This window comes from Dendropsophus ebraccatus, chromosome 5 (genome assembly GCF_027789765.1).
Source record: "Dendropsophus ebraccatus isolate aDenEbr1 chromosome 5, aDenEbr1.pat, whole genome shotgun sequence".
Classification (NCBI taxonomy): Eukaryota; Metazoa; Chordata; class Amphibia; order Anura; family Hylidae; genus Dendropsophus; species Dendropsophus ebraccatus.
This window is the reverse complement of record NC_091458.1, coordinates 15,742,011-15,768,592: the sequence shown is the minus strand read 5'-3', so window position 1 is coordinate 15,768,592 and position 26,582 is coordinate 15,742,011. Positions and strand designations below refer to the sequence as shown.

Below are 26,582 nucleotides of genomic sequence, written 5' to 3'. Positions count from 1 at the left end.
ATGTCCTATAGCTTTTCCCATGGCTCCGGTCTCTCCTCCATGCTGTACACTGCTGCCACTCTCTGTATACTCCTTATAGCTTGTCCTATGTCTCCTCCATGCTGTACACTGCAGCCGCCCTCTGTATACTCCTTTATAGCTTTTCCTTTGTGTCCTGTCTCTCCTCCATGCTTTACACTACAGCCGCTCTCTGTATACCCCTTGTAGCTTCTGTTATGTCTCCTCCATGCTGTACGCTGCAGACGCTCCCTTTTTCCCCCCTATTGCTTTTCCCATGACCCCTGTCTCTCCTCTATGCTGTACACTGCTGCCGCTCTCTGTATACGCCTTATAGCTTTTCCTTTATCGCCTCCATACTATACACTACAGCCTCTCTCTGTATACCCGTTATAGCTTCTCATATGTCTCCTCCATACTATACACTGCAGCCTCTCTCTGTATACCCGTTATAGCTTCTCATATGTCTCCTCCATACTATACACTACAGCCTCTCTCTGTATACCCGTTATAGCTTCTCATATGTCTCCTCCATACTATACACTACAGCCGCTCTCTGTATACCCGTTATAGCTTGTCCTGTCTCTCCTCCATACTATACACTACAGCCGCTCTCTGTATTTCTCTTATAGCTTGTCCTGTCTCCTCCATACTATACACTACAGCCGCTCTCTGTATACATCTTATAGCTTTTCCCATGGCTCCTGTCTCTCCTCCATACTATACACTACAGCTGCTCTCTGTATACTCCTTTATAGCTTCTCATATGTCTCCTCCATACTATACACTACAGCCGCTCTCTGTATACCCGTTATAGCTTCTCATATGTCTCCTCCATACTATACACTACAGCCGCTCTCTGTATTTCTCTTATAGCTTGTCCTGTCTCCTCCATACTATACACTACAGCCGCTCTCTGTATACATCTTATAGCTTTTCCCATGGCTCCTGTCTCTCCTCCATACTATACACTACAGCGGCTCTCTGTATACCCCCTATAGCTTTTCCTATGGCTCCTTCTTTCTCCTCCATACTGTACACTGCAGCAGCTCTACTTTGTCTCCTCCATACTATACACTACAGCCGCTCTCTGTATACCCCTGTATGACAGCTTTGGATGTGACCAGAGTATAAGGCGGATGTAGATGGAAGTCATGTGATCTTATGTTGGTCCCGTTTTGCTTTTCTGGACTGATTTCCAGGAAGTCAGTGGATTAACCCCGGATTAGATGCGTCTCAAATACTCGGATTAGTGAAATCTACAGAACAGATCGATGAACTTAGCCTTACACCAAAATCTCCCTGTGCCAGCGGCCATGTATCATGTCCTGGAGTGCTGGGGGAGTGCTTATGGGGGGGCTGGGGAATCACTACCCTGCTCCATTCAGCTATTTCACTCTTATATGTTCCTGGGAAAGCTGGGTGAAGGCCAATATGGCTACCTCCAGCCAAACTCATCACTCAGCTTTCCTGGAATCCTCAATGATAAAATTTGCCTGGTAACCTGATGACCTATAATAATTTATGACCTCACTGCTTCATAACTACGCATATCTGCCATTCAGGAGTCTGGGAAAGCAGGGTGACTAGGAGAGCTGTAGTGGCAGCCATGTAGGTCAGTTACTGTGTATATCCCTTTCTGGGAAAGCTGAGTACAGCCTTTCATAACAGCTCCAACCTAGCTCATCACACAGCTTTCCCAGACTTCTAAAAAGCAGCACAATTATTTATATATACAGTGTATATATATATATATATATATATATATATATATATATATATATATATATATATATATATATATCCTCCATCCCCACATCGCCCCATAACTTAGTCAGATCTGTCATTCAGGAGCCTGAAAAAGCTGAGTTACAAGCTGTGTGGGAGGTGTATAGGCAGTACCCAGCTCTCCTAGAATAGGGCAGTGCCCATCACTGCTTATCACTCACCCAGGTAAATTTGCCGTTCTGGAGGGTGGAAAAGCTGAGTAGGAAGCAGTCATGGCAGCTACAGTAGCTGCTGGCTGGATAAGAACCTCTATGGTCACCTCTACAGCTTTCACATAGCTTATCACCCAGCTTTCCCAGACTTCTGAGTGGGATGAATATATATATATATATATATATATATATATTCTCCTGTAAGCTTCATAACTAGGCAGATCACCATTCAGGAGTGTGGGAATGCTGAGTGATGAGCTGTGTGGACCTGTACAGTACTGACAATCATGTGGGCAGTTACCCAGCTTTCCTAGGACAGGATGGGACTAGGAAAGGGCTGAACAAGATGTTATAGGAGGAAGCGTGCTCCCTCATGGAGGTCTGGGATTGTGGCTGCCTCCGTGCGGGAGTCATTGCGGCTGTGGAGCCTTGTTTGGGTATAGGCTTTATTGTCTGGAAAAGTTAGAGATGATGAACAGATTACAGATTTATAGGGTCCCTGTGCTGTGGGGGCGGGGGTCTCTCCCTTCCTGTACTCCACCTGCTTCCTGCATGGCTAGTGAGACCACTGCCTAAATATACGCCCCTAATACATTGTACATAGCTAGTCCTGCTCCCAGCTGTATCCAGTGTAGAACATGCTCTGTGAGCTCCAGACTGATACATTGTACATAGCTAGTCCTGCTCCCAGCTGTATCCAGTGTAGACAATGCTCTGTGAGCTCCAGACTGATACATTGTACATAGCTAGTCCTGCTCCCAGCTGTATCCAGTGTAGACAATGCTCTGTGAGCTCCAGACTGATACATTGTACACAGCTAGTCCTGCTCTCAGCTGTATCCAGTGTAGACAATGCTCTGTGAGCTCTATATCCTGGACTCCAGACTGATACATTGTACATAGCTAGTCCTGCTCTCAGCTCTATCCAGTGTAGACAATGCTCTGTGAGCTGCAGACTGATACATAGTACATAGCTAGTCCTGCTCTCAGCTGTATCCAGTGTAGACAATGCTCTGTGAGCTCTATATCCTGGACTCCAGACTGATACATTGTACATAGCTAGTCCTGCTCTCAGCTGTATCCAGTGTAGACAATGCTCTGTGAGCTGCAGACTGATACATAGTACATAGCTAGTCCTGCTCTCAGCTGTATCCAGTGTAGACAATGCTCTGTGAGCTCTATATCCTGGACTCCAGACTGATACATTATATATAGCCAGTCCTGCTCTCAGCTGTATCCAGTGTAGACAATGCTCTGTGAGCTCTATATCCTGGACTCCAGACTGATACATTGTACATAGCTAGTCCTGCTCTCAGCTGTATCCAGTGTAGACAATGCTCTGTGAGCTGCAGACTGATACATAGTACATAGCTAGTCCTGCACCTGTGGTGGGGGAGGGGTTATGCTGAGTGACAGCTGGAGTGAACACAATGGCTGCTGCCTGCTAGCCTGTGAGGATCAGTCACTCGGCAGTAGTTTTGTGCATTCCACAGTACGACCTGGAAATTGATCTTTTTTATGGGCCGGGCTGATATGGTGAAACACGTGTCGTCCGTTCTTGTAAACCTGTGATGTCACTGAGCTGTGTGTACGACACCTGACTTCTGTGCTGACATCTAGTGGTCACTACAGGCAACTGCTGCAGAATGAGAGGGTGGTGCATATCATATGTCACAGTGATTTGTTTAGTGTTTTCCCCTTTAAATGGGTCCTCCAGAAAAAAAATATAAATTCTTTCAAATCAACTGGTGCCAGAGATTTGTAATTTACTTCTCTTCCTCTTTTTTCAGTACTTAGCAGCTGCTGCATGTCCTGCAGGAAGTGGTGTATTCTTCTCAGTCTGACACAGTGCTCTCTGCTGCCACCTCTGTCCATGTCAGGAACTGTCTAGAGCAGGAGAGGTTTTCTATGGGAATTTATTGCTGCTCTGGACAGTTCCTGACATGGACAGAGGTGGCAGCAGAGAGCACTGTGTCAGACTGAGAAGAATACACCACTTCCTGCAGCAGATGATAAGTACTGGAAGACTGAATAATTTTCAACAGAAGTAAATTACAAATCTCTGGCACCAGTTTATTTGGGGGGGGGGGGGACAGGGGTTTGTTCCCCCCCAGGGTCTGTGCCCTCTATGACCATATCCCCATCTGCTGGCTGTGTGTCTAGCCCGAGCTCATATACTGAGGTGCTCCCTCTGCTGGTGGTCCCTGACAATGCGCCTCTCATATCACCATGGCATTTGTATGTAAAGCTTCTGTTCTGTACATTCTGCTAGAGAACTACAGCGCCCCCTAAAGCTCACCAAGAGAAGTGCATGATTCAGTTCCTACCAATTAAACTTATACATTGTAACAAATCCTCAGTTGTGCGATGAAGCTAATTGCTCCTTTCCTTGAAGGAAAATCTCTAAGCACCTATCCTGCAGCTGTCATGCTGGGAGTTGTAGTTATACAGAAGCAGGTTGAGAACACTTGATCTAGGCCTGGGACGGCCATGCCTGATGTCAGATCAGTGTGAATTCTGCTTTCTCCTCTGGTTTTCCCTTCAGTGTTTGATGTCTTCTCCAGTTACAGATTCCATCCCCGCTGCCAGGATTAGGACTGTAATGTCACCGCTCGGATGACGGAGCTGTGAACGGCCAGAGGTCACAGTCCCAGGAGATTTCTATATTAGTTGCCTCTCCATGTCTGTTTCCATGAAGCACTGCGCTCCTGAATGTATGTGCTTTGTTACAATGTGTCAGCAGAATTTTAGAATGTAATCGATGACTGTTTCCGTTCATTGACAGCCATGAAACAGCCATGAATCTTCGCTGACACATTGTAACAAACCTTCTGCTGATATGTTTAAAGGGGTATTCCACGCAAACATAACTTTTGATATGTTGCTGCCCATGGTGAAACTGACAATTACTTCCATACTTGTTATTATCTAGTCTTGTCTTCTTCCCCCAGTTCTGAGCTGCTGCTTTCTGCTGAAGACACAAAAATATATATGTGAGCCTTTCTCTCTGTCCCCCCCTCCCTTCTGAGACGTCTCATGTAAACAAGTCCCTGGCTGGCTATATCTGCAACATTGTAGCGTCTTTGTAATGCTGGGACTGTGATTAACCCTCCCAGCTTTACAAAGAAGAAGAAGCAGTGTTGCAGATACAGCCAGCCAGGGACTTGTTTACATCAGCTGTCTCATAAGGGAGGAGGGAGAGACAGAGAGAAAAGCTCAAACACAGATTTTTGTGTCTTTAGCAGAAAGCAGCAGCTGGTAACTGGGGGAAGGAGACTAAATAGATAATAATAAAAAGTATGGAAGAAATTGTTAGTCTCACCATGGGTAGCAACATATTAAGAGTTATGTATGAGCGGAATACCCCTTTAACCCATAAATTCTCTTCTAGGTACCTGCTATGTCTATAAAAATGCTCTGTATAGGAACGGAGTCTTTACTGTTAGAGCGGTCTCGTTCTTATACAGGACATGGGGGAATTTTTATAATGTCACTCAGCTTCTTTTTTTCTTCTCGCTGGTTCTCATTGCCCCCTCTGTCTTCCCGCAGACCCTCGACGGTAACGTATACGACCACCTAAAGGACTATCTCATGGCGTTCAGCAGGACGGAGCTGGAGACGTGTCAGGCCGTACAGAGCACATTCCAGTATTTGTTGGAATCCTCCAGCCGGGTAAGTGGCCTCTGTGAACAGCAATCCATGTGTGGCCTGCAGATCACCGGGCCGGGCGACTTGGGTCCGAATCTAGTCCGGTCAGGGTATTGTAGTGTAGAGGATTTTAAAAAATTAAAAGATTAGATTGTCAGCAGAGAACACTCTTGACATCTTCCCCCAACCTTGAAACACTGCAACACCCAGCAGGCCCTGACAGCCAAAGGCTGTCAGTAGTGTTGCGACAACTTGATAGCCACAGGTTGAAGAACACTGCCCTAACCTATTTAAATAGGTAATTGAGCAGCAGAATTCTGAATGCAGCTCTGAAGGCAACTAGAGCATACCATCTACAATAAACTATTTATTATTTATTACTTTTTATGCTCTTATTACACCCAGAGCTGCATTCACAATTCTGCTGCTCCCCTTCGGCTGTTGGGGCGTGCTGGGTATTGTAGTCTTGCAACAGCTGGACCGCACAGGTTGGAGAAATCTGCCCTAACCTATTAAAATAAATTGAATGAGCAGCAGAATTGTAAATGCAGCTCTGGGGGCATCTAGCACATATAATGTGCACGTTTTTGTATTATGTACCTTGTACGATCTAGTTCCACTCAGAGCTGCACTCTCAATTCTGCTGCTTGCAGGCTGGGTGTTGTAGTGTTGCAATAGCTGGACAGCCACGGGTTAAAGAACACTGCCCTAACCGAATTAAATAAAAAAATAAATAAAATATGCATGATCTAAGCAATTTAAAGAAGTGAGCAGCAGAATTGGGAATGCAGCTCTGTGTGCAACTAGAGCATACAAAAAAAAATATATATATTTTTTGCTCATTGTATGCCCTATTTGCACCCAGAGCTGCATTCACAATTCAGCTGCGTACTTCTTAGGCTCGCTTGCATCCATATGTACTGAGCACCCTGCACAGACACTGAACCAGCAGGAATAATAAACTAGAAAATTGCAAGAACGTTGAACGCAGCTTTGGATGTGACTAGAGTAAACTGTCTACTACTGATCCCCATTTAACAACCGTCCTTCTGTCTGCTCCTTGTTCCCCACCCTAACACACACGTACCCCTCCTCTCTTTGATGTTCCAGGCGTTCATGCAGCTGAAATTCCCCTCCTCGGTAAGACTTTCACAGATCGCTAGCACTCAGTCAGCCATTGCTTGCTTTATATTTTCCTGTCCATGGTGCATGTCCCATCCTGTTACAGCGGGTGTGTGCTGGTCACTGGGGCCACGCTGCTCTCCTCCTGCACAAGTATTGGGGGTTGCAGGCTGCGTAATGCTTGATATTTATATATTTATCACTTTTTATTTTAATTTTTTTTTTTACTCATTTTTATTTTCTATTTAGTAATACATTATCCAGCTCACATGTGCCGCCGAGGGGTCTGCGGTAGAGCTCTTTATGGGTGTAAACACTCCTCACCGGGTACAAGGTGCTCTCTGCTTTCCATGGATCATCACTTAGTGAATATCTCATTGTTTGTAGGTGATGCGGGATTATAACCTCCAGTTATTCACCCAGGAGAATCCAGTATTTCACAAAGCCCAGCCATTTCAGTTCCAGCCATGTGACAGTGACACGGTAAGGACTGCAAGAAAATTACTATAATACTGCTCCTATATGCAAGAATACAACTACTATAATACTGCTCCTATATACAGGAATATAACTACTATAATACTGCTCCTATATACAAGAATATAACTACTATAATACTGCTCCTATATACAGGGATATAACTACTATAATACTGCCCCCTATGGATAAGGATATAACTTCTATAATACTGCTCCCTATATACAAGAATATAACTGCTATAGTACTGCCCCCTATGGATAAGGATATAACTTCTATAATACTGCCCCCTATGGATAAGAATGTAATGAGAAGCTTCTTCCTCCTTGGGGTTGGTGCGGTGGATATAGCAGTAGGTGATGTGTCTCCATGTAATAACCCTGTGCGGTGTGTCTGTCTCTGTTTCTGTCCCGCTCCCTCCTCGGTCAGAGTTTTAGCGCTGTTCCTCTGGTGGACATTGAACCTTCTCCTGTCAGTGCTATGAGAATTTCTCTAGCCAAGGTATAACCCGCTCGCCATCCATCATGTGATTCCTCATTGTGATTCCCTGTTGATTTCCCATTGATCATATATCCGTCTCCCTGTATACAGACACTTCATACATTGTATTTGAGGAGCTCATCCTCCATTGCAGTCCGGGGCCATATACAGCAGTGTCCATCCACCATACCAGGGGGCATGATACATGGCAGTGCCCCTCACATCCTGACCTTCATGCATTGCAGCTTTGGGATGTTGCTAGTGTTTTCATCCTGAGCCTCCTGATGCATGAAAAGAAAAAGGCAGCACTACAATGTTACAATGACTGTACTTTTATACATTTATATGACTTTTCAGTATCTGAGCATTGCAGTACTGCCATCTGTTACCCGTGCACCCCTCCTACCATGGTGGTGTTACCGTATTGGTGCTTTATGGTCGCTGTGTTTTCTCTATGTGTTCTATGTGAGTGGTAAATGTATTTGCTGTTATGGTACTATAGCGGAGCTGTGGAGACATCACTACAAGAATTATCGCAGATGCTGCGTTTTTCTCCACAACTGGGTTAAGGTTCATCAGGGGTTATTATGGACTTATATCGCTAGTAATTAGACATATGTATAAAAGGCTCCGATGCTGCAAAAATCACACACATACTGAGCTCAATACAAGAATATCCAGTCATCCCCAACATGTTTCCTCACTACTAGTTTCTCTTCATCAGGGGTCAGTGTGGTTTTATATCACTAGTAAGCAGCCATGTATATAAATGGCACCAATGCCTTAGAAATCACACATTATACTGAGCTCACTACAGGAATATCCAAATGTCCCCAACGTGTTTCCTCACAACTAGGTAGGATTCATCAGGGGTCAGTATAGTCCTATATCACTAGTAAGTAGGCATGCATATAAAAGGCACCAATGCTTTAGAAATCACAAATTATACTGAGCTCACTAAAGGAATATCCAAATGTCCCCAACGTGTTTCCTCACAACTAGGTCGGATTCATCAGGGATCAGTATGGTCTTCTATCAATAGTAAGTAGGCATGCATATAGGCCTGCCCACGACATGATAACTTATTGAGTATTATGCTGGGGGCTACACTGGCATGGTTCTAAGTTGCCCCTAGCAACCAATCAGATTCCACCTTTCATTTTCCAAAAAGTCTGTGAGGAATGAAAGGTGGAATCTGATTGGTTGCTAGGGGCAACTGAGCCAGTTTCACTTTACACCATGTTTGAGAAATCTCCCCCATGGTGTTTTACTTACCCTCCCCACTATATTGTCCCTTATGAGTATTTTTTATATGCCTACTTTCTAATCCCATGTAAGTCATTGATCCCTGATGAACTGCACCCAGTTGCGGGGAAACACGTTGGGGATAACTGGATATTTTCTTGTAGTGAGCTCAGTTGAAATGTTCTATTTGCTGCGCTTTTACTATTGGTGTTTATTGAGTATGAGGACAGGGCTGTGAATGGTTACTGAGCTGTGTGATTTATAGTCCTATTATAGTATCTGTAGTGCACTTATACCTTTTTAGCACATGTTTAGTAAAGGTTTTTTGTGCTATAATAGGTGATTAGGCCAACTATACTTATCCCTGGGTGATTTAGCTACTGTGCTACATTACAGTATAAGCCACATAGACACAGACTGGAGCCCCCAAATGCGTTGGCGCCGTCTCTATATCCGGAATGTTCTCTCTCGCGTTGGATTCTTCTCCTCCCTTTTGTCTTCGTAAAATTGGTGTCGACTCTTATAAGCGTGAAATAACTGCAAGAATAGTGACACATTTACGGCCAGCGGCGCAGTCTGATACATTGCAGATTGGCTGTGAATTCTGGCAGGTGGAGGCGTCGGGCGCCGTCACCTCGCACACGTTATTAGCATTTCCCTCTTCCTCGCAGTCATGTTCACTTCACAATCGCAATCTGCTCGGTTTTAAGAACACAATCAGTTTTTAGAATTTAAAGGGGATATCCAGGATTGCAAAAACATAGCTGATTTTTTTTTTTTCCCCTCTGAAAACAGCGCCACTCTCGTTCTCAGTATGTGTGTGGTAATGCAGCCTGTTTCCATAGAAGTAGATGGAGCAGCGTCGTAATACTGCATACAACCTGAGAACAGGGGTGGCGCTGCTTTTACTATTTGACCATGTAGGTGATTCTTATAGTGCAAGAGGGATCAGTAGGGTGAGGATCAGCTGGACAAAACTGACATTGTGGTCAGTTTTCCTGCAGCGCCTCCACAGGGGAAATGAAGAATTACATGGTGCAAATGAATAGGATGCCTATGTGATGCATGCTGGTCCCAGGTCCTCCTGTGCAAGGGCAGTCGTGGTAGACACCTTTTGAATCAGAGTTTTCACCCAGCTTTCCCAGGCTTCTGCATGGCTCATGTAGTAGTATGAACAGGCTTAAAGGGGTACTCCAGTTTAAATCTTTTTCTGTAAAATAAACTGGTGTCAGAAAGTTATATAGATTTATAATTTACTACTATTTAAAAAATTTCAGCTACCGTATGTCCTGCAGGAAATGGTAGATTTTCTCCAGTCTGACACAGTGCTCTCTGCTGCCACCTCTGTCCGTGTCAGGAACTGTCCAGAGCAGCAGCAAATCCCCATAGAAAACCTCTCCTGCTCTGGAAAGTTCCTGACATGAACAGAGGTGGCAGCAGCGAGCACTGTGTCAGGCTGGAAAGAATACACAATTTCCTGCAGAACATACAGCAGCTGATAAGTACTGCACGACTGGAGATTTTTTTAATAGAAGTCTACAAATCTATATGACTTACTGACACCAGTTGATTTAAAAAACATTTTCGCCGGAGTACTCCTTTAATGTTTTCCATGTTCTGGGGATTTTTGAGGAATTTACCCTGGAGATGACATTTGGGGGTTTTCGCGTGCAGTTGTAGTAGGTTTTATTGTTGCGGCCCGTCCATCCGGGAGGATTTCCATCCTCCGTGTCAGCTGTTCGTCTTCCTCTCTATGGAGATAGCGCACATTGTGGCGAAACGCTGAGGCTGCAACTCCTGCCCAGACGCGGGGCCCTTCCTGTTTACTCTGGAATATCTGTATCCTGATGGAGGGAAAGCTGTGGCAGAGTATTATCTGGGGGGGTCACTGCGAGGACAGAGGGGGGCACAAGCTTTAGACATCCTATAATAATATGCTATGAGAAATGATACAATTGTATCCAGTGTAGACAATGCTCTGTGAGCTCCAGACTGATACATTGTACATAGCTAGTCCTGCTCCCAGCTCTATCCAGTGTAGACAATGCTCTGTGAGCTCTACAGCCTGGACCCCAGACTGATACATTGTACATAGCTAGTCCTGCTCTCAGCTGTATCCAGTGTAGACAATGCTCTGTGAGCTCCAGACTGATACATAGTACATAGCTAGTCCTGCTCCCAGCTGTATCCAGTGTAGACAATGCTCTGTGAGCTCTACAGCCTGGACCCCAGACTGATACATAGTACATAGCTAGTCCTGCTCTCAGCTGTATCCAGTGTAGACAATGCTCTGTGAGCTCTACAGCCTGGACCCCATACTGATACATTGTACATAGCTAGTCCTGCTCTCAGCTGTATCCAGTGTAGACAATGCTCTGTGAGCTCCAGACTGATACATAGTACATAGCTAGTCCTGCTCCCAGCTGTATCCAGTGTAGACAATGCTCTGTGAGTTCTACAGCCTGGACCCCAGACTGATACATAGTACATAGCTAGTCCTGCTCTCAGCTGTATCCAGTGTAGACAATGCTCTGTGAGCTCCAGACTGATACATTGTACATAGCTAGTCCTGCTCTCAGCTGTATCCAGTGTAGACAATGCTCTGTGAGCTCTACAGCCTGGATTCGAGACTGATACATTGTTCATTGCTAGTCCTCTGGTCTCGCCCCCGGTGGTCTCGCTGACTTTGTCGCGACTCGTTGGGTACGGTGAGCGGCTCGGCTCTCTGCTGTTATCGGACCCTTTATGGGCTGTGAGAAACCAGGAAAAATATTGTTAATTCAGCGTTTTATAGTCTCTGGCAAGAACGCGGCCGCTTCCCTGTGCCAAGATTAGATGGAAGGTGCCAGTAAAAGTAACGTAAGAAATCTCTGTTGAGGCGAGGGGCGGCGGGGGTCTAGGGGTAAGGGGGGGGTTACTCCATGCTGCCCCCTTGTAGGAGGGAGAGGAGGCTTCCCCAGATTTTGCATCTATACAGATCCCTAACTCTTTTCCTTGGAAAGCTGGGTGATGACCAGAACGGCTGCCACATGGTCCTGGTGCCCACAGCAGTGTAGTCCCACTGCGTTCCTGATAGGTAATTCTAGCTCGGTATGCTGGCACAAAGTATTCCTACATAACCTCTGCCATTCAGGGCTGAGGGAAAGCTGGGTGACCATCTCTGTGTGCTAAGATGGGTGCTGTCAAATAGAGTTATGGTGTATCCTGGTGCAGGGGGATGTGTGATGTCATCATGATAACACTAACTGCATATGATGCTGTGACAGTAGACATTTTGCAGCAATTCACTTTATGTCACTATATGTTGTGGGTGCCAATGATCCCCATATAAGTGCAACCTAATGTAGTCACTTAAAGGAGTGTTCTTAATTTCACATCAATAAAACTGAGTCTCTTACAAAGGTTTCTAACAGTCCGGCATTGGGTGCAGAGACCAATATGATCATAAGAACAAGGCAAGAGAAGCGCACAGCTCTATGCTCCACTCCCCGGCTGATAGCCGGCCAGTGCATTAGATTGGGCCTGTTATATCTGAGTGGCCCGTCTAGTGCAAATGGACAGAGATGGCAGCGCGCTGGGGAGTGAAGCACAGATCTCAGCGCTTCGCTCTGCTCTACCACACATCAGAATTCCTATCTGTCCATTTCCTGCTATCTTAAAGATCCCCCTTGCTGTCAGTGAATAGGGTGATGGCTTCTCCTTCCCCTCCCTGCTCCTCCAGCTGCAGGGCTGATAATCTGGGAAGGTGTATGTGTGTGTATATATAATATATATATACACACAGTATTTCCCCATAGTCTCGGCTTTGCTTGGTGGCTGCACGGTGTGGCGGTTGCATGGCGCTCTCCAGTAAATCACGGATCACATGCTCGCTGGTGATGAGGATGATGGCGCCCTCCCTCGCAGGGTCCCTACACGTGTTTCATTGTGTTTCTTTTACTCCTCAGAGCCGGCAGCTGGAATCGGAGACGGGCACCACGGAGGAGCACAGCCTGAACAAAGAGGCCCGGAAGTGGGCGACACGGGTGGCACGAGAGCACAAGAACATAATCCACAGTCAGCGGGTATGTATAGTGACAGATCAATGCATGGGGGGCTCCCAAACAGCGGCAACACAAGGGCACCTACAGAACAGCACCAGCATAGGGGAAGCCCCCGCAAGAACAGCACCAGCATAGGGGAGGCCCCCGCAAGAACAGCACCAGGATAGGGGAGGCCCCCGCAAGAACAGCACCAGCATAGGGGAGGCCCCCGCAGGAACAGCTCCAGCATAGGGGAGGCCCCCGTAAGTACAGCTCCAGCATAGGGGAAGCCCCCACAAGAACAGCACTAGCATAGGGGAGGCCCCCGCAAGAACAGCACCAGCATAGGGGAGGCCCCCGCATGAACAGCACCAGCACAGGGGAGGCCCCTGCATGAACAGCACCAGCATAGGGGAAGCCACCACATGAACCGCACCAGCATAGGGGATCCCTCTAAAGATACAATGACCGATCCCTCCTCCCTCCTTTAGTTACTGGATGACCTGGAGTGTCAGAGTACGCCGGCATCTGAGCAGGGCCGCATGGAGCTGGAGCTGAAGATCGAGGAGGTGAAGGAGGCCATCCGCAAGGCTGAGGTATGTCGCTCTACATACATCATGTTCTATTCTCTCATCCTCTTTGCATTGTTGCCGGGGCGAATCTGCAGATTATTTGCGCCGTTATCGCAGGTGTAAGAAATGTAGCGGCACTGATCCCTAGGTGAGAATCTGTAATAAACGCTGTAAGCCGAGGCTTTATAAGTGTGAGATGCAGAGACTGGCACACGGGGAGGGGAGACATCACATTAATAATATTTCATGGTATAAAACAGTGTACAACATTTATCTCACTGTCTTAGTTTCCATGTAAAAATGTTTTAAAACTTTTTCTGGTTGCCCTTGGAAACAGACAGCGTAATAGCTCCCTCTGTAGTCAGACAGTTATAATGGACGTAGGTGGAGCTCAGCTATTGGTCACATGGCCCCCCCATAATGCAGCATTCTGAAGGCCGCTCTAGATGTCACTGGGGAAAGAGGAGAATTCATACAACTCAAAATCGAGAAGTATTGATGATTACTACATATATCTAAAATCCCGACTGACCCACAGAATGAACTCCGTATGATAGCAGTGAGGTCAGCCTTAAAGGGACAGGAAACCTGAAGCCTGCCTTTGCATTTGCTGTGTAGTTAGATGCAAGCTATTGCTCTCTGTTATCAGCCGTTTCACACATGTTCATGATCCATAGAAAACACCCCCGGGTCCTGGTTTTCCAAGCTATGTCCCTCCCAATAAAAACTACAACTCTCATCATGCCTTGCAGCCTTTTTTAATAAATGCCTGATGGTAGTTGTAGTACAGGCCTATAGCTCTCCAGCTGTTACAAAACTACAATACTTGTTAGACTTCAGCTATCAGGGCATGATGGGAATTGTAGTCCCTACCTGTGACTTTATAGCTGTTGCAGAACTACAATCTTCATCAGGCCTTAAAAGTATTTAGCTGTCAGGACATAATAGGAGTTGTAGTCCCAGTTAAGCTGTGGCAGAACTACAGTTCCTATCATGCCTTGACAGCTTCCAACTATCGGGGCATCATGGGAATTAAACTCAGGCCCTAAAACCGTTGCAAAACTACAATTCCCATCGTGCCTGGACAGCTAAATCTTTAGCTTTGTCTGTCCGGGCATGATGAGAATTGTAGTTTTATAACAGCTGGAGGGCCTGAGTTTGACACCTGTGTATTAGGACATGATGTTGAAAGCGTCAATTTCCATCCCTATTCCCAAAAACTACAATTCCCATCATGCCCTGACAGCCTTTGGCTGTCAGGGCATGATGGGAGTTGTAGTTTTCTAACAGCTAGCAAGATCCATGCACACCAGTAACTCCCATCAGAGCTGCCGCGTCACTTGTTCGGAGCCATAGACCTCCCGGTACCCCGGACCCCCACAGTGTCGTTTAAGTCTCCGGTCGACCTAGAAGCCATGAAAACGAGCGTGGCGGTTCCTGTCTGCGCCCCAGCGCCCTGAGCCCTTTTCATTATCCCGTATAATAAGCCTTTTGTATGAAATTTTGTAAGACGGAGCTGGAAGTGGTAATTATATCATTTTCCGCCCGAGCCGTCTCAGGAGCCATAAACATTTTATTAGAGGTCGGCCGGTTTGCCGCGCGGCTTTGTTATAATTTACGGCTCTGGCTGCGCGCGTCGTCTCTCCCCCCCCCCCCCCCCTATTGTCACGGGCGCACAGAAGCCTTGCCAGCGTCTCTCCGGCGTTACATATGTCTCCTTATACTTTGCTTTAATTAAATTTTAATTAACATTGTTACAAATAGAAGTAATTATAACCTTGCGTTACCAAACGTATTCATTCTAGAGCAGCTGCGAGAGGAAGGCCGGGCGCACGGGCAGGGCAGCAAAACACGTGGAAGTTACCAGCTTGGCTTTCCATCACCCGGGGCATAGATTCAGATTGCCGTACATTCTCAGCCAACAGCTGTCATTTCTGATCCCCTATATACATGGACACTCACTGTGGCTGAGCATGCATGTGGTCTGAATTCAGACATCTCTCATATGCCTTTATCTATTGACCATAGTTTAGTGTATTTTACGTCGTCGTCGTATTTTTAATTATTGTGTGATGTCATATGACCATTCTTCATGAGTATTCCCATTGAAATCAATGGCAATACTAAATGCTTTGTGCAATAGGCAATGGCCAATAGCTAAAGCTTTGGCTGTCCAGGCATGATGGGAGTTGTAGTTTTGCAACAGCTGGAGAGCCAGGGTTCCCTACCTCTGATCTAGCCCAACAACCTAAAATCTGTAAAGGCAAGTGAAAGGGAAAAATAAAATAACTACAACGAATTTTAAAACTGAATATTTTGATATCTAAAAGCGAGGGGAAAAAAACTACAAAAAAAAAAAAAAAAAAAAATATATATATATATATATATATATATATATATATATAGGAAGAAATAAAATAAAGTACAAAAAAATGTAAAAGGAAAAAATATTTGCTGAATATGTAATATTAATAAATGGTTATACATTTAGATATCAAGATAAAATAGTATCAAAATATACAATAGATACAGCAAAATATATACTTAATAGTACTAAAAATTAAGAGTACTTAAAGGGGTACTCTGGAGAAAAAAATGAACTGCTGTCAGGAAGTTTATAAATTACTTCTTTTAAAAAATCTCTAGTCTTCCAGTACTTATCAGCTGCTGTATGTCCTGCATGAAGTGGTGTATTGTTTCCAGTCTGACACAGTGCTCTCTGCTGCCACCTCTGTCCATGTCAGGAACTGTCCAGAGCAGCAGCAAATCCACATAGAAAACCTAGTCTAGACAGTTCCTGACATGGACAGAGGTGGCAGCAGAGAGCACATTATATTTACATTTTAAAAATAAATAGAAGCGGATTCCTATATATTTATATGTAAAAAATAAATATATATATATATATATATATATATATATATTATGTTATATTTTTTCCTCTAGTGTCTTTTCCTCGTGTGAACCCTGTGCTACATTGCTTTCTCTTCATCGCCTTCAAGAATTATCCTTTAGGGGATATTTCAATGTTTTTAATTGTAAAACTGTAATATTCTTCCTGTCCTCATGGGAAGTATGTGAGCTCTGCTGCAGCTCCCCCAGGAGTGACATTTCTTACATGTTAATGGCTCAAGTAGTCACGCATGGAGTTCCTCTATTTATTGTGGTTTCTCTCTTAGTGAAATTAAAGCGACTCTGTACCCACAATCTGTCCCCCCCCCAAACCAGTGAAACCACTTGTCCGTTCGGCAGGGGAGGCAGCTATTTTCCTAAAAACAACTTTTAATCCTGCAGCGCTGTGTTTAGCGGCCGGGGCTTACATTTGTATATGCATTAGGCTGGCACACCCTCTCTGTCCTTCCTCCGCACCCTCCTCATCATTAGGAATGATCCAGGAACATTTACTGCTGTTTGAGCTTTGCACAGGTGTCTTAACGATCCAGCCCATGTTCATTATACACACAGGTGGGGAATAGGAAGCAATCTGCCTGGATCATTCCTAATGTTGAGGAGGGTGGGGAGGAAGGACAGAGAGGGTGTGCCAGCCTAATGCATATACAAATGTAAGCCCTGGTCGTTAGACACAGCGCTGCAGGATTTAAAGTTGTTTTTAGGAGAATAACTGCATCCCCTGCCGAACGGACCCCAGGACAGATCTTGGATTAAAAGCAGCTATCTGAAGGTACAAGTGGTTTGGGCGGGGTCAGATTGTGGGTACAGAGTCGCTGTAAGGTGTAAAAAGGTAAACCACAACCTCAGTGATCCAAGTTTTGTTTTCCTGAAAGCTCAAAAGAAAAGTCCATAAAACCAAGAAATAAAAAAATTGTTTCACAACATTCATACTAAATGTCACTCCCATCATGCCTCGGGCTATAGCAGAGATTGCATATTTTATTACCCTGGGAGGAGTTTTCTCTACATGAAGCATGATCTAAAAACTCTGCAAACATATAATACTGCCCCTATAATATTACTACTATACTACAGCCTACTGTGAATATAACTACTACAATACTGCTCCTTTTATACAGGAATATAACTACTATGATACTGCCCCCTATATACCAGAATATAACTACTATAATACTGATCCTATAAACAGGAATATAACTACTATAATACTGCCCCCTATATACAGGAATAGAACTACTATAATACTGCCCCTATATACAGGAATATAACTACTATAATACTGTCCCCTATATACAAGAATATAACTACTATAATACTGCTCCTATATACAGGAATATAACTACTATAATACTGCTCCTATATACAAGGATATAACTACTATAATACTGCTCCTATATACAGGAATATAACTACTATTATACTGCTCCTATATACAGGAATATAACTACTATAATACTTCACCCTATATACAGGAATATACTACTATAATACTGCTCCTATATACAGGGATATAACTACTATAATACAGCCCCCTATATACAGGAATATAACTACTATAATACTGCTCCTATATACAGGAATATAACTACTATAATACTGCTCCTATATACAAGAATATAACTACTATAATAGTGCCCCCTATATACAAGAATATAACTACTATAATACTGCTCCTATATACAGGAATATAACTACTATAATACTGCTCCTATATACAGGAATATAACTACTATAATACTGCTCCTATATACAGGAATATAACTACTATAATACTGCCCCTTATATACAACTTCTGGTGGGGTCACTGTGTTAATAAATTACATTACTGATCCTGAGTTACATCCTGTATTAAACCCCAGAGCTGCACTCACTATTGTGCTGGTGGGGTCTTATACACACTCGGGGGTTGTATATGCTGACTATGAGACACCTGGGATCTTCATGGGTGAGTGGGCGGTGGTGTTTCCCAGGCCTGACCTGTCACCTCTGGGTAATTAGTGGAGGTCACATGACCCATGGGGTATAAGAATCGGTTACTTATATGTACTTAGTGTTCCATCATCCCTGTGGGCAGTGATCCTATAGAGTGACTGGTGAAGCGGTCGTGCACACAGGCCTAACACTTCTCACAGCTGAGCGTTTGTTACTATTGCCTGATCTTATACACCCTATCGCTGACATCATGGCTTCTCTGTGTCTGTGACAGATCACCAAGCTGAAGGCAGAAGCTCGTCTTGACCTACTGAGACAGATCGGGGTTTCCGTAGACACGTGGCTGAAGAGCGCTATGAACCAGGTGATGGAGGAGCTGGAGAACGAGCGATGGGCCAGCCTACCCACCATGATCAACAACGGATCCTCGCACTTGGTACAGTCACTGGTGGCATCGGCTCTGAGGCTCTTAAAGGGCACCCATCACTTATCATTTGATAGCTGACTGTACTGTATATAGGAGATGGGTTTGCTTTAAGAAAAAGATGTGTATATGAGTTACCTTGCGTCTACATACTTCATACACATCCAGAGCTGCATTCACAATTCAGCAGGCTACCTCTCCAATGTTCACATTCCCTCCATGTCTCACATCCTTGCCATTTCATCTGAATACCCAGCATGTGATACTAGATTATCTATCAGTTATACAATACATAGTGACTCTGAATCAGGAGCATTCGTAGCCACTTTCCTCTGTTACACACTTCTTGTTGCTTCTTTACGTATAGTTCTGTGCATTGATCAGCGGAGCGGCTGTCTCACACTGCGTTCTGCCGCGTCTCTATCTCATCTGCAAGTATTGTCTGTCACCCCTCCAGCTGGCCGCATCACACCGCAGAAATATGCACCGTATTACAGAGTGCGGAGATTAACTCTTGTGGTGTTTGTTCTATGTACTGATCCTGTATTATACTCCAGAGCTGCACTCACTATTCTGCTGGTGGGGGTCACTGTGTACATACATTACATTACTGATCCTGAGTTACATCCTGTATTATACTCCAGAGCTGCACTCACTATTCTGCTGGTGGGGTCACCCTGTACATACATTACATTACATTACTGATCCTAAAGTAACATCCTGTATTATACCCCAGAGCTGCACTCACTATTCTGCTGGTGGGGTCACTGTGTACATACATTACATTACTGATCCTGAGTTACATCCTGTATTATGCTCCAGAGCTGCACTCACTATTCTGCTGGTGGGGGTCACTGTGTACATACATTACGTAACTGATCCTGAGTAACATCCTGTATGATGCTCCAGAGCTGCACTCACTATTCTGCTGGTGGGGTCACTGTGTACATACATTATATTACTGATCCTGTATTATACTCCAGAGCTGTACTCACTATTCTGCTGGTGGGGGTCACTATGTACATACATTACATTACTGATCCTGAGTTACATCCTGTATTATACTGCAGAGCTGCACTCACTATTCTGCTGGTGGGGTCACTGTGTACATACATTACATTACTGATCCTGAGTTACATCCTGTGTTATACTCCAGAACTGCACTCACTATTCTGCTGGTGGGGTCACTGTGTACATACATTACATTACTGATCCTGAGTTACATCCTGTATTATACTGCAGAGCTGCACTCACTATTCTGCCATGCACTGGGGTCGTCCTGCGCAGTAGAGAGGCTTTGGGCCTCCTGTACAGCCTTATCCTGGCCTTGTTCTCTGCAGGCTGCAGACCGGAGATCCCTGTTTTCCGCTTGTTCTTCTGCCTGCTCCATATTTCGGCTGTGGTTTGCCCTTCTCGCCTTTCCAAAAAAAAAAAAAAAAAATTTTTGAGCCTCTCAGCAGCCGCATATTTCTGGGATTAACACGAGAAGCAACAACACGTTTTATGGGAAGTCTTAGAGAATGTGTGAGTTTATAGCCAAGGTGGACAGAGCTCCGGCAGCAGAGAGTCCACCGGCCAAGTATGTGATCTGGAAGAGCGGACATAGAGACATAGGGGGAGATTTATCAAACATGGTGTAAAGTGAAACTGGCTCAGTCGCCCCTAGCAACCAATCAGATTCCACCTTTCATTCCTCACAGACTTGGTGGAAAATGAAAGGTGGAATCTGATTGGTTGCTAGCGGCAACTGAGCCAGTTGCACTTTACACCATGTTTGATAAATCTCCCCCATAGTCCCAGAAAAAGCTGAGACTACCAGATCCAGATCCAAAAATCAGCTTGATTGATAAATATTCCCATAGTCACCAGTGCGGGGTGATGGGCTCCATGGCTATAGCTGAGTGACACAGGGGTAACCGAAGTAGGCTCTATGCTGATTGTTTCCCTTTAAAGGGATATGTCATCTGAAAATGACCTTTTTTCCCTTCAAATATTGATATACCATCCTAAAGAAAAGTAATCCTGAAATATTGTAGTTTCCATTTTGGCCACTAGGCTTAAAACTAAGCTGAGACTTCCTGTTCTGACTGTGATAAGGAGGGAGCTGCCGAAAAGTTATCTGTTGAGAATTACAGTGAAAGGGGACAGCAGTAAATAGAGGAGACAATAGATGACGCTCACAGCTCGGTCTCCCCCTCCTCTGGGCTATGACCTTTGCACTGGTCACAGAGCATGCTCACATACCTGTCCCGGATTTTTAGACTTATCGAATGTTGAATTAAAGCATTTGTCGTTTATTTTTATTTTTGTCCTCATAAATAATTCTTGGTTGTTCACAGGGTAACGCAGACATGGACCGGGAGGACGGCGAGGAGCTGGAGGACAGCATGGATGCTTTCGATGACAGCAGCTCAAGCCCGTCGGGGACATTGAGGAATTATCCGTTGACCTGCAAAGTCATCTACTCATATCAGGTCTGTGCAGTGCGGGTGTATTAGGTTGTCCCATTTGATGGTACTATAGGGCCCTTTAAGATCCCCAAGGAATTAGATAACATGTCAGACAATGGGGTGGAGCTAAACCAAAGTCGCTGCTGCTTTGTGTGTGAATGGAGAAGATCGGATCATGGTTGGATACATTCCACCCAAGACCATGAGATGGAGGAAACAACAGATCACAGATTGTAGTCACGAGGACCAGGAAGTCAGGAAACCCAGGCTGATAAGCTCCTCTGTATAAAGAGCGCTCCTCTGTCTTGCAGGCGTCTCAGCCGGACGAGCTGACCATAGAGGAACATGAGATGCTGGAAGTCATAGAAGATGGAGATATGGAAGACTGGGTCAAGGTACGGGAGATCGTTCAGTAGTTGTTTTGGTTTGACCATCAGGAGGCCCCTGTGACCACCACTGTCCTCACCATGGTGTCTTGTTCTTAGGCAAGAAATAAATCGGGGCAAGTGGGCTACGTCCCTGAAAAATATCTCCAGTTCCCTACATCAAACAGCCTCCTGAGTATGTTGCAGTCCTTGGCTGCACTAGACAACCGGTCCCACACGTCCAGCAATTCTAATGATGCCGAAATGGCCTCCGGGAGTATGAACGGCGACACAAGCGGTGAGTACAATATATGGCTAATGTTCAGCATGTCCACATATACATATACTTGTGCCACTTGTATACTCAAGTTACTGTTATTATTGACAATTACTGGGTCAAGACCCCATGCGTTCCTGTTTTTCACCCTTGGGGCCTCTGCGTATTGAGTCTCATATTCTGACCATTCTCTTATAGGTAAGGTTTTGGGAATTGCAATTTAACACCCAAAGAGCTTATCAGATTTTATCTTAGATGTCATTATATCCTAAGGGTACAAACCCACACACCGTATACACAGCTTATTTACTGCTGCGATACGCAGCAAATACGCAACAAACACGCAACAAATACGCAGCAGATTAGATCTAAATAACTGGACACAGCATCAAATCTGCACCACCAAATCTGCTTCAAATCTGCTGCGTTTTTGCTGCGTATCTGCTGTGTATACGGTGTGTGGGTTTGTACCCTAAAAGTGAGTCCCCATGGGTGAAAAAAAAGGAGTAACTGGAGTGTTTTCACCCATGTGCCCTTTGTGTATTGAGACTCATATCCTGACTTAGCTCATATTAGGAAGGGCTTGATGACTGGGCATTTTGGGTTTGGAAGTGCAGTCCCAAAACCTTTTGTTGGGTTTTCCCCATTGATTTCGCTATAGAATGTTTGATCATTGCTGGCAACTTGGTCAGGTGTTTGAACAACCTAGTTTTAATGAGAAGCTCTGTATAGTTTGGCGCAAGACTATAGAAGTAATAATGTCATGACAAATCTTTTCTGGTGCCCCGAGACTCTTCCTAAGTATAGTATAGAAAAAGTATACTTGCTACTTCCTAAAACAGCGCCACAGCTGCCCCCAGGTGGTTTGTGGTATTGCAGCTCAGCTCCACTCATTTCAATGGAGGCAAGGTGCAATACAAATCAAGACTGATGGCAGTTATCGGACAAGTGTAAATTTTTTAATTTTTTTTCTTTCTCCTCCTCCACAGTGTGTTTTGTGAAAGCACTTTACGATTACGATGGCCAGACAGAAGACGAGCTGTCGTTCCCAGAGGGCGCCATCATCCGAATCTTGAACAAGGAGAATCAGGATGATGATGGATTCTGGGAGGGGGAATTCAATGGACGCATTGGGGTTTTCCCCTCTGTTCTGGTGGAGGAGCTGAGCGGGTCAGAGAACGGTGATGCCCATTGGATCGAAGACATTCAGGTAGGAGGAGAAGACTTTTTGTTCATTTGTGGGAACAACATATGTTAGATTGTTTTTTATTCCATAAAAAATAAATAAATAAATAACCCCATTTTCTGTCCACAGGTATCTCCTTCCCCAAAGCCACAGAATTCTCTTCCGCCGCTTCCACTGTATGATCAGCCTCCCACCAGCCCCATATTTAGTCCGGACAAGAGGGGATCCCTGTATTTCCCACGGTCCCCGTCGTCTGTGACCGGTAAGGCTTTGAATACAACCTGCCAGTATGTAGAAAAGAAAAAAAAATCTGTGATGGAAAATTGTACTTGGGAAAAAATTGCACAATTTTCCATCCCAACACTTTCCAATAGGTTTTCCAGTGTAATGTTCTGAAGATAATAGGAAGGAAAGATGTTTAAGGCAATCCAGACTATGGGTCCTATTCCACAGGCCGAGAAGGGCCCGATCAACGATGTAAACGAGCGGCGATCTGCTATTCCACGGCCCGAAGATCGTTGAGCGAGGGCTGCAGAGACATCATTACCGACGTCCTTGCAGCAGCAGTAATACATTACCTGCAGGTCTTCTCCGCGCTGTCTTCATCCCAGGGTCCCGCGCTCTCTATCTTCTGAATGGCCGGTCAGCTGACAGGCCACACTCAGCCAATCACAGGCCGCGTTGGTCCCGGCCTGGGATTGGCTGAGCGCTCCGTCAGCTGACCGGCCATTCATAAGATAGAGAGCGCGGGACCCTGGGATGAAGACAGCGCGGAGAAGCCCTGACAGGTAATGTATGCTGCTGCTGTCAATCCGTAGCGATGCACGGTGGGGGAACGATGATTTTAGGTCTGGCCCTAAATGAACGATCAGCCGATGACCCGATTATCGGCTGATCGTTCTCTCTATTTCACCAAACGATAATTGGCCGAATCGGGCCAAATGGGGCCGATCCGGCCGATTATCGTTACTGTGGAATAGGGCCCTATGAGTCTATTATATCTGATAAGATAATGATCAGAGTATATGACTCAATACACCTAGGCCCTATGGGTGAAAAATAAGAAACTCCTCTTTTTCACTCATGGGGCCTCAGGGTATTGAGTCATATACGCTGATCATTATCTTACTGGTGGAGTTTAATCACAGGAACAGATAGTTTTACTAGCCAAATCCAATACTGGTTTTTCTTACGCTTTTGGCTATTGTGGGAGAGACCCATCATGGCTCAGTCACATGTGATGGGGAAACTGTTTTATATGAATGTTGGAATTAGCGGTAGTCTGTAAGGAAGGATATTTGGTAAAACAATTGCAACATTGTAAAGAGGAGGAGTTACTGGTATATGTCTTTCACCCATGGGGCCTCTATGTATTGAGTCTTCTACTCTAACCATTATTTTATTGCTATGGTTTAATCATTTGGGCACTTTGGGTTTGGAAGCACAGCCAAAACCATGTTGGATTTTTCTTTTTCAAAAGAATTATCCATCATCACTACCCAACATTAAGTCTCCATGGGTGAAAAAGAGGAGTTACTGGTATTTTTCACCCCTGGAGCTTTTGTGTATTGAGTCTCATATTCTATATTTCTAATAGGACACATATTACTATTAATTAAAGGTACGGAGTGGTAACAGGACAGACCCCCCCCCCCCCCCCCCCCCAGTATAGGGAAAAGATAGGGCCGTCTAATGGACTGATTTTCATTTATTTTTTGTTATGAAAAAAGGTATATAGATAATTAAAAATTTATTCAGATTTTTTTTTTTAAACATCTATAGAAAATAACCTAAATCTAGAATCGCCATCCACATCGCAGCCGCCACGGATCACCACCGATGGATACCAGAGCAAGTTACGACCGGTAAGTTTGCGACTGGGGTTGATGTAAAAATTTTTATAGGCGTCTTCTATAGATGTTAAAGGGGACGTTGTGTATATGAGCCAATCGCGTGAAAGCAATGATCTAAATGAGCTGCTCTTCCATATTCCCACTTTTATATAAATAAAGGGGCAATTGGAGAGAGGGAGTTGGGGCTCCAGACAGGCCCAATCCCTCTCTCTCCTACATGATGTGTAATATAAAACATCAGGGGGCCTCCATATATACGTGACATTTTTGAGTGATCCCAAAATCAGCGAGAGCGGCCAACCCCTGTTTAGAAAGTTACATTAAAAGTTTTGACACAGCTGCTTTGTAATTGGTTACCTTTTATTTCCAGGTGCGAGCAGCCCCTCCTCCCCCCACGCAGGCTCACCGGCGCCCCCCAGAAAAAACAGAAGATGTGGAAATTACGTTGGTTTAACAACGACATCCAGAATCTCTGCTGCAGTCATGGTCCAAATGAGTCATTTGGTCCCTAAACTTTTTCTGCACCTTGTGCATATCGAGACCCCGGAGGATGGGAGAGAAAGAGACACAACATATCTGGGACGTTTTGTGCCTTTTTTTTTTTTTTTATTTGCTGTTTTAATAATTGTATCCTGAGCGAATGTAGGGAGATCCCAGTGGTACGTTTATGGCAGAACCATCAGAGAACAGAAGCAAAAGTCTTTTAGCATTGTTTATTTATTTTTTTTATTTCCACCTATAGAATTGCAGTGTTTTTTTTGTTTTTTTTTTACCCCTTACTGCACTGCAAGCTAAAGGTTAAAATTTTAAAGGGAAATTCCACCTTTAAGCACTCATGAATAAATGCATGTATATTATAAGAAAAATGAATATAATATACATGGAAAGAGACAAAGGGGGTTTAGTATTGGGAAAAAAAAAAACGTAAGGAGCATTGGTAAAAACTAAAAGGGAAAAAAAAAAAAAAACTTTTTTCGCCATTAAAGGGGTTATCCAGCGCTACAAAAACATGGCCACTTTCTTCCAGAGACAGCACCACTCTTGTCTCCCGCTTGGGAGGGGTTTTGCTGCTCAGCTCATTGAAGTGAATGGAGCTCAATTGCAAACCGCACCTGAACTGGAGACAAGAGTCGTGTTGTCTCTGAAAGAAAGTGGCCATGTTTTTGTAGCACTGGATAACCCCTTTAAATTCACTGCTGTTCCACTGCCCCCTGGTGGGCAAAGACATTGATGCAATGTAATTGGCTGTATGCAGTGTTTTTCCAAAACATGGGGCAGCAGTGTAGGGGTGTAGATTAGAGTTGTTGTTGTTTTTGTTGTTTGGTTTTTTTTTTTTAATGTAATGGAAACCCCTTTAAGAAATAGTATAGTAGAGGGGTATACCAAGAAATATGTTGTCCCCTATCTGCAGGCTCTATTCATGACACAGAAACCGACGGCCAACACAGAGATTGCCGCGGGGTCAGACTCTCAGACTTTCTAAGGTCAGACTCCCCCCCCCCCCTCCCCCCGTGATATCTTACTTGTCCTGTGGTTGGGGACAAGTTAATTTTTCTTGAAATATCCCTTTAGGGTGCGTTCACACCTACAGGATCTGCAGCTGATTTTCTGCAGCAGATTTCAGTTAAATAACTGAACACAGCATCAAATCTGATGCTGTGTTCAGTTATTTAACTGAAA

At 44.6% G+C, this 26,582-nt stretch overlaps 1 protein-coding gene across 6 annotated transcripts in view; it reads left to right on the top strand.

Moving 5' to 3' along the window:
* FCHSD2 (FCH and double SH3 domains 2) overlaps window positions 1-26,232 on the top strand; it is a 90,051-nt gene extending 63,819 nt beyond the window's left edge. For 2 of the 6 annotated variants that reach the window (XM_069969565.1, XM_069969560.1), the window contains exons 9-22: window positions 5,486-5,608; window positions 6,695-6,724; window positions 7,094-7,189; window positions 7,613-7,684; window positions 12,856-12,972; window positions 13,422-13,526; window positions 18,622-18,783; window positions 21,111-21,245; window positions 21,533-21,616; window positions 21,707-21,884; window positions 22,853-23,073; window positions 23,179-23,311; window positions 24,832-24,914; window positions 25,273-26,232. In XM_069969565.1, coding sequence (XP_069825666.1) covers window positions 5,486-5,608; window positions 6,695-6,724; window positions 7,094-7,189; window positions 7,613-7,684; window positions 12,856-12,972; window positions 13,422-13,526; window positions 18,622-18,783; window positions 21,111-21,245; window positions 21,533-21,616; window positions 21,707-21,884; window positions 22,853-23,073; window positions 23,179-23,311; window positions 24,832-24,914; window positions 25,273-25,356 — 1,623 coding nt within the window. In that variant the 3' untranslated portion in view covers window positions 25,357-26,232. The remainder of the gene's footprint in view (window positions 1-5,485; window positions 5,609-6,694; window positions 6,725-7,093; window positions 7,190-7,612; window positions 7,685-12,855; window positions 12,973-13,421; window positions 13,527-18,621; window positions 18,784-21,110; window positions 21,246-21,532; window positions 21,617-21,706; window positions 21,885-22,852; window positions 23,074-23,178; window positions 23,312-24,831; window positions 24,915-25,272) is intronic. The other 4 variants (XM_069969564.1, XM_069969561.1, XM_069969563.1 and 1 more) reach the window with 4 other exon arrangements.
* The last annotated feature ends 350 nt before the right edge of the window (window positions 26,233-26,582 follow it).